This window comes from Morone saxatilis, unplaced genomic scaffold (genome assembly GCF_004916995.1).
Source record: "Morone saxatilis isolate NCDOM2014 unplaced genomic scaffold, NCSU_SB_2.0 Contig8, whole genome shotgun sequence".
NCBI lineage: Eukaryota > Metazoa > Chordata > Actinopteri > Moronidae > Morone > Morone saxatilis.
Genome location: NW_023340257.1, coordinates 27,727,930 through 27,736,667, shown reverse-complemented (window position 1 = coordinate 27,736,667; position 8,738 = coordinate 27,727,930). Strand labels below are relative to the sequence as shown.

The following is an 8,738-nucleotide window of genomic DNA, read 5'->3' as shown; positions in this document are numbered from 1 at the left end:
TAATTAATATGTGTGCACTACATTCGAACGTCCACAATGAAATTGGGTGTGTTTACCAAAACAGTAAATGAGGAACATGTTCTGGGAAGATCTTGTTGAGAATTAAGGATGTCCCATCGGCGAGTGGTGATACCAAAAGCCAGTCTGTTTCAAGAGGGAGATCATGTGTGGGAATAACCATCTATCCTGAAACAGACGGGAGTGAACAAGTACATGGGTGGTCTTGGCGCTCTCAAGACATTGTTTTGGTACCTTCCAAAATTAATGTCCAGGTTAATGTGCTCTGCCTGGGAGCCTGTTGATGAACCCGTCCCAACCCTGACGCGCCGGAAGCATGTCCAGGCAATCTCGCCCACTCCCACTCCACCAACTAACTTGGGTCTGTTCTTTTGTATTCTTCAGTCCTATTACTTCAGGCCTTATTCTTTTGGTGAAGTGGCCATGCTGAGGCTCATGACTCTTGAATTAGCTTTTGCTCAGTCCTCTTTTGTTCTGGGCCCTGGTTTTGCTGTCTGCTTAGTGTTCAGTCCAGTGAACCTCTCGTTAAATATGAGTAGGATCTGGTCCTCGGTTCAAAAAGTACTGAAAGAGTAATGAGAGGTGATATTATAACCAACATATGATTCGCATCTCACTCGATAGTCAACTAGATGCGAGAGCAAAGGAGGGAAGGTGCCCTAGGAGGATGGGTTGGAGTGATGCCTGACTCTAAGTGCGACCTCCCCTAAAGTGGCAAGGAGTGAAAATAATTTATATCACGCTTTAAAACCAACCCAAGCAGGTTTGGTAGATTTTGGCCTATTGTTGTTTTCCGTCCTTCAATTGTTTCCATCTGCGTTGAGCTGGGCAGGTTGTTTAATCAGCTGCTCTCCCCTCCTCTCTCGTCCGCGTCTCGTCCTCTCTCAGTCTCTCTCGTTTCCTCTCCTCTCTCCTGAGAACGGCTCACAACTGTGGCGAGACGTGTCGACTCATAGCTGACGTGCTTTTGAAGGCCCCGAGCCCAAAGCTGTCGGCCCTGCGAGAGACGTGCCGGTAGAGAAGCCGATTGCCCCAGATCAGCCGGTGCGGATTGAGTTTCAGCCGGCCAGCCTCTTTAATGACCCCTTTCCCTGGCCGACACTCAGAGCCTGTGATCCGGAGCGGCCCTCCTTTCACATTCCTGCCAGACTCGGGGCCCTCCCTGTCCTGAAAGAGCCTCCAATCTGTCGGACATCTGCAGCCGGTCTTACCTTGTCATTAGAGATAGACCACTCGGTCGGCTCTGCCACGGACACATCTCGCTCCCAATTTTCCCTCGGCCCCCCGGCTCGCCCTCGAGGGACCCAGGACCCTGTATTGGGAGCCCCCGGGGAGCAGAAACCCCACCATCGTTACCTTTGGGGGGCGGATCGGGGTGGAGGATGTGGGGGTGGGCCGTCTCCAGGGAGCCGCTTTTGTTCCCGAAAAGGGAGGGATGGTCAGACTGGTTGAACTGGTAACTGAGCTAAAGAGTGAGGAGGCTGTCAGCACAGACAGAAAACTTTAACAAGTCTGGTTTTACTCAGTTGGCCCCGAATAGAAAGAGTACAATTATCTGAAAATGATCCTGATCAGTAATCAATACTTACACAATTATTAAAGCATTAATCAAACATTATCAGACTTTAGCAGTTAGCTAGTGTTTCTGTAGTGGAGACAAAACGTTAACAATGATTAATAAATGATCTATTTAGAATATGAATTTTTATTTCCTCACTGTTGAGCTCTCTTTGATCATGTGACCTCTGACCACGAATGTAAAGCTTCTCTCACTCAAAGAGATGTTGCAACTGAACCTAATTCAGGCAACAGTCACAAATCAGTAGTTTGTAAATGTAATACTTATATATATATATATATATATATATAGAGAGAGAGATATGTATATTATATATTTATGTCGTTAGATGTGAGGTTGTGAAATAATCAGAGACTCAGACTGTGAATCAGTTTTTTCCTGTTAGTTTACATTCTGTACATGTTCATATAAAGACGTTACATCAACCGTCAGTGAACACAACCAGCTGCTGTGTTAGTATGAATTAAATATTTATACTACATTATGTGTGAGTCCAGTTACACCAGCGTTTATGGTGACTTTTTGCACCAAATTTAACAAAAAATACCCTGAAATTCTCATATTAATAACAAAGGAGCATTCACATGTAGGAATGTGAGTTTAACATCAGAGCTGAAAACAACAATTTTGCAAATAATTTACAATTAAAATAAAGCACATTTTAATCAGTTCATTCATTCATTCAGTGTAATGTTAATTTCTTGATGTGAAATTAATGAAAAATGACATATGTGAACAATATATTTCATAGTGAAACCTACTTTGGTTGGTTTGGATTTTAAAAACAGTTTTTTACTCAGAGAAAAAGGGGAAAAGTGTATTTATTTAATATTCTGCTGCGTTAATTCCATCGTATAACTTTGTGTTGTTATTAAAAGTTGTGGAAAATTAAAATAAAAAGTTGGTGACAAGAATTTGTGAAAAAAAAAAAGAAAATGTATATTTTAATCTTGAATTTTCCAGATATGGGTTGAGAAAATTCTCCTTCGTTTTAAATAAATGCTTGAAAACCTTTTTGGATTATTGTCATGAAGCTGAAAACAGAGGTTGTGTTTCTGAAACACTCACAGGATGAGAAGTCTTTAATTATGTGCCAATATGTGAATTCCTCACAAACAAAATGATGGTTTTAATGGTTTTAAAAGTGCTTTGTGTTTAGTTAGCAAGCTAGCTAGATGTTTTACATGCTACTAGCTAACATGCTACTGTTAGTATCCAGTCATATGTTTGATTATTAGTGTAAATATTCAAAAACTCATTTTAACTAATTCGTAGCAATTAGAAGGTGTTTTAAAAACAGGGTTAGGAACGGCAGTGACAAATCTTCACCCAACCAATTAGTGTCAGCTTTAATATCACATTGATTTGCTGTATTTTTCTAATTTTTAGCTTCTTTTAAAGTCCACATGAAACAGGAAGCAGAGACGAGGGACTTATCTTATAGTAAGTATCTTATAGTGCTGAATGTGTTTTTATTCGTGGACTGGGATACAGCATCTGATGCTGACGGGGCACAGGTCCCGGCCCCCTCCGGTAGCTACCCATGCTCATACCAGTGCATTCATTGTTTGATATCAGGGGCAGTTATCGCTTTCTGGTGGCACCAGTTTGTACTTTATAAATATAATAAGGGACACAAAGCGGCACACGGGGCATTACTGATATTTTATGTGGCAGTTTCACAAACTAAATATAAAAACAAAAACCTCAGCATATAAACAATAATTGTAGGCAGTCCTGTTAATGCTTAATGTTACACTCATTGTCAGTTAGCTTTAATTAGCTACAAACCTACAATGATCTGTAACTCCCACAGTTCACACATCCTAAAACAGCTCGTCCAGGAAGTTACAATCACAACAGTTAACACAAATCCAATCACTGCAACCTTTCTGTGCAAGATGTCGAGCCAAACTCACTTCCTGGTTTCTTCTTGTGAAGATGCATCAATATGAGTACTTAACCCTATTAATGACTTTAAATTTTTAATTTTCATCAGATGTTCATCATCATTCTGACTGTAACAAATTAAATGTTGTTTAACATCTCCTGCTATCAGGGAGGCATCAGGTGCCTGATACTGGTATCGGTGCATCGCCACACATTTATCCTCCAAACAGTTCGATTTCCTTCTCCTGGAACAAGTTGCCTTTGATTTTTAATGAATGCCTAAAAACACTGCAACTTTTTAGAAAAGTTGCTGTGTTTTAGGCCCCAGAAATTCTCCTAAAAAGCTCACAAAATCCAACACAGCTATTTTAAAATCTGACTGAGCATCTCATTGATTTTGGGATAATAATAATCCCAATAATTGGAAAATTATCGGAGGAGAAATAATTTCCATCACTCTCGATCTTTTCAAGGTCTTTGATAATTGTCTGTATGGACCGAGGGTCTTTAAGGGCATTGTCTTGTAAAATCAGCACCAAGAACCCAGAACAAAGTCTAAGAAGTCAGCAACAAGTTCAGTGTGGACTTGTAGTCCTAAAAGTTTGGCCAAAGGAAACTTCTCAGTTAACAACACGAAATAGGAAATCTTTTCTGAGGTCCTTTTGAGGTCAGCAAGAATCTATGGTCCTTGTCTTGGCACCCAGGTGAAGTTCCACCTTCCCTCTGTGTCCTTTCTGACGAACGCTTGTCCCTGGGGGAAGCTGTGGGTCTTGACACTGCTGGACGGGCTGAGGGACATACTGAATGCCAAATCTGTCCGGCTGCGAGGTGTCTGAGGCGTGGCAGGAGGCTGAGCTCCCACTGCTGGACTCATTGGGCATTGCTGATTCATGATGGGAGTCGATGACAAGATGGGAGAGAAAGGGAATCTTTCTCCTGCTGGACTGAAGTGGATTTTGTTCTGTGATGGGGTCCGGGTGACTCTTAGTGGAGACCAGTTGGCAGGATGTTCAACAGGAGTTTGGACTCGACTCGAGGCTACGAAGGAGCAGATCTCTGTACCGTCTTGTGATGGGGTGAAGGGCAGTTCTTCTGGTGGCGACTGGAAGGCAGTTAGTGTATTGTAGCTCCTGATCACAGCCTCCGGACCTTCACACGGTCCGGTTACTTGTTGACTTGGAGAAGTTGTGCAGTTCTGAGGCGACTTGGCAGGATTAGCACAATTATCTTCTTGGTGTTCGGCAGCAGTGTACCCATACTCGATGTGATGTGTCGATCTTTGGCGGTAGCTGTGCACAGAGAATGGCGTAGAAGTGGCGTCCGAAGGGCCGAAAGAGGAGTTGAGAGAGTATTCAGAGGACGAGGAAGAGCTGACTGCAGCATCATAAACTAAACTGCTGAGACTGTATCCAGGCGAAGAGGAGGAGGAGGAGGAGGACGTATCGATGGTGTCTCTGTCCTTCAGTCCCAATGTTCGTAGAACCCACAGGTCCAGGTTTGGTTCTGAGGAGGAAGACGTCTCAGAGGACTCGGAGCAGAACTCAGCAGTGAGGTTCCTGCAGACTCTCTTGCTGACCTGCTGGGAGGTCAGGAGTTGATGACTGCAGCTCTGGAAAGGTCCGTCGTCTGCGAACATCAGGTTTCTTTTCAGCTTCCTCCTCCCATCAGTGGTTAGTTTCTGTGAGGGGCGAACAAGGACAGAGCGAGACATTTAGAATAACACCTTTCTGGTTTCGACAAACATCTGACCCATCTGTCTCATATATCTCATACTGTCTGCATATCAACCTGGTCATAGGCAGGTAGGACTGCACTTAAGCCTCTGGACTCAGATCCTAAAAGTACCAGATAAGAAGCCAAGTGATTGTCATCACTTCGTATTCTATTCTGATGTTCAGGAAGTATTATTGGGAACTCAATCTACTGATTCTCGTGCGTTACGAACAGACCTTTGCCTTTTTCTCCAGGTTCCTCACGAAGGAAGAGTTGAGGAACTCTCTGAGTTTGTTGTTCTCCTCCTGCAGCCGGGCCAGTTCCTCCTCTCTCTGCAGCAGAGTGTCCTGGAGCTGGAAGAAGATTAAAAACAGAGTAAGTCAGATGGCACGTGCCCACCTTAGGAGCGATTCACAGCGGCGCTATCAGACATAACAAAATAAATAAACTAGAATATTTGCATTCCCTGAAGAAAATACGTGCGATTGCCAGCAAGATTTGTTTGTGATTTACATCTGAAAATACCCAAAATTGAAGCTATGTCAGTAGTCAGAATACTGCCCCGTTAGGTACATCGAGTCACGATCAATGATCAATGATGATTCATGAGTTATTAGCATAAACATAAAAGGCTTAATTCAAACATTTGGTGAAATATAAAATGTAGGTTTTATTTGTTTGTTTCAGTTTTTTTTTGTGTGCTTTGTTTTAAAATGAGAAAAAACTAAAAAAGAAAATTACCCGTTATCCAATTTGATTTGACATACTTCATTATAATACATGTGTGGAAATCTCAGTTTTGTTGTGATTGTTTTGTTATGAACTGGAAGCTCCTGATTTTAATTTATGAGCACATCAGATAAAAACAGATCACATTTCTTTATCTGTTTGTCGGAAAACAGCTCGGCCCTGATTCTCCTACTTTATGCAAAGTAACGCTGAACCTGAGCGACTTTCTGTCAGATTGAAATGAGTTGTTATCGTCTCTGCAGTTTCGTACCTGTTTGTTCCTCTGCAGGTGAGGAGAGAGCTGCTCGGTCCACATCAGACCAGCAGGTGGAGAACTGTTGAAAAGACACTGAGAGTCTGACAGACAGAAAGAGAGACAGACAGGGTAATGTTACTATTAAAATGTAATCTAATTACATACTGCTTATGAATGCAGACTTTAAAGGAGGAGGGATCAGCTGACGACAACCACAATACTTAATGTTTGACTGCTTCTGAAAGAGTCCCAGTGGTACCGTTTGTGATTCATGGCGTTGAACTGAATATTGCGTTACGTCAGGGTTTTATCAACGGCCACATGCAGGAGCTTTTGTCAGCAGAAATGAAGAATTCTGTCCTGTTAAGTACATCGAGCTATGTCTTTGGAAGTTCGGTAACCAATTACAGACCAACGATGAGTGATACTCAAACATGAACCCGTAAGTCTTGTTTGGCCTCATCTAAATATGTTATGCACCAATTTTGTTGAAGATGAGATGAAGTATGTGCCAAAAGAAGCAAAAACATTTTGCCTTTTGACCGTAATCTAAAGCACTGACCTATGCCCTGTATCTACAGCATTGTAAATGTTCAATCTCCTTGCTGGTTGTTCGGACACATTCAGAAACATTTTTCTGTTAGCATTTAATGGGCCGGTGTTAAAATACAGATATTTAAATAATTAAATCAAACGTGAGATGATTAGTAGATTAGAGTTGGTGGCAGCCCAGAAAATGAGTCAGTAATTCGGGTAAAGATGGACATCTCTTACTTCCCAGTGAGCATGCTCGAACGTGACGGACAGCACATGGGCGTGGTCACAAACGCGTTGGAGAAGGAAGTCCCGCCCTCCTCCATGATACGACGAGTCTTATTCATCGCCTGCATCGAACCTACAGAGACAGAGAGAGCATGTGCAGTGCAGGGGCATGATGGGAACTGTAGTAACTGGTTCTAGATTGACAGGCGTAGCAACAGTAACTAAGGAGGGCGGGGCTTAGCTGTGTCAGTCATCAGTGTTATCAACAGTAAAAGTATCAATAGTGACAATAATAGTAAATTAATTATTAATGCTAATAACAGGCTAATATCTGTGATACTCACCCAGCTCCTGGTCCTGGTCGTCGGTCAGGATGAGGATGATGTTCGGCCGGATGTTGCGGCGGTCTCTCTGGAGGCGGGGCTTCAGACGCTGGCCAGATGGGAAGTGGGCGTGGCAGAGCGTCACCGAGATGAACAGGAAGAGGAGGAGTCGGCCCGCCATGGCCTTCGACCCCTGACCTCCCCAAGAAAGGTCAACCAATCAGCTGCTTCCCCTGGCGGAGCCTCAACTTCTGGACAACAAACAAACAAATAAACAAAAGCCAAAGTTTAGCCGCAGCAAGCTCACAGTCTGACTCGTCGAATTCCTGTTGGAAAACTCACCGGCGTGGTCACTTAAACAGGAAGAGGGCCGGTACGGATTGCAATTAATTAATAAATTAATTGATAAAGACACAACAATAACCATAATTATTATTATTAGTCACCTTTTCACAGCTTTAAATAAATCTACGATCTTTATTATATTTAGTCAGTCTGACACACTGGAGGTTTAATGTGATTTTTAGGGTTTAGAGTTGGGTGATGCCAGAGAAAAGGTCAGGAGGTTGGTAAAGTCATCAGGATTCATCGTGACGTAAATATTTGCAGCAAATATCAGAAATCAGAGCCGCGGTCGTCCAGTTGTTTCACTGAAATACGTCCGACCCTCGAGGTCCTGCTGCTGCTGCTGCAAACATGATGGTTTTATTATTGCAGCAGTGTTTGGGTGAAATGTCAGCGCAGTACGTGATCGGCTCTGTGTTTGCTTTCTGTGTGAGGGCGGGAATACTGATGAACACACACACACGCACACACACACACACACACACTTACAGCTTCTTGTTGTTTTTATTTTACTTAATAAATTTTATTTTTTTTTCTCCTCTCGTTATTAAATCACTTTATCCTTGACGCTTTGGCAATATTGTTCACCTGACATTTCTGCTGGGACGGCATTTGGGAGATAGTTGTTTCATCCTGACATCATGTTCAATAGAAGATTATGAGGAATTGAATTGTGTGTGTGTGTGAGTGAGAGAGAGAGAGGAGGAGGAGAGATGGGGAAGAGAAAGAAGAGAGGAAAAGATAAGCAACACAACGCGAGCAGTCAGGAAAGTGTATGAATTGTTGACCAGAATAATTGAGGGAGAACGGTGACGGGAAGAGCTGAAATCTGTGACTGTAACACACGAGTTATTGAGCGGAAGTAAATAGCAGACGGACAGAGCTTCTGGGGTCTTTGAAGGTATCTGGTAAAGACCTGAATCTGACGTAAGAGGCCGAGCAAGGAGCGCCACTCTGATAGAAGTGGTATTTGAGGTGTCTGTTATGGCGAGAGATGAATGACTTCTCAGGTTGGATTGTATTCCCTCAGTAAAACGGAGTTTCTTCCGATGAGGTTTCTGGTCTCAGTCGTCTAGGGGTTGTCAGTCATTCTCCGATACTTAGAGTAAAACAGACCATAAAG

At 42.8% G+C, this 8,738-nt stretch overlaps 2 protein-coding genes across 2 annotated transcripts; both read right to left on the bottom strand.

Annotated features, from left to right (window-relative positions):
- Positions 1-2,973: 2,973 nt before the first annotated feature.
- On the bottom strand, positions 2,974-5,553 carry gmnc (geminin coiled-coil domain containing; the record flags this gene model as incomplete). Its single annotated transcript, XM_035680283.1, is given in 2 exon segments — positions 2,974-5,165; positions 5,437-5,553. Coding segments are annotated over 2 exon segments (1,116 nt in total), but the record flags the coding sequence as incomplete, so codon positions are not given.
- Positions 5,554-6,955: 1,402 nt separating this feature from the next.
- LOC118341889 (extracellular sulfatase Sulf-2-like) lies at positions 6,956-7,522 on the bottom strand. The gene is made up of 2 exons (XM_035680297.1): positions 7,292-7,522; positions 6,956-7,080 (listed from the first exon to the last, which is right to left on the bottom strand). The coding sequence occupies exons 1-2, from the start codon at positions 7,449-7,451 to the stop codon at positions 6,956-6,958; spliced, it is 285 nt and encodes a 94-aa protein (XP_035536190.1). The 5' UTR covers positions 7,452-7,522.
- Between the last annotated feature and the right edge of the window lie 1,216 nt (positions 7,523-8,738).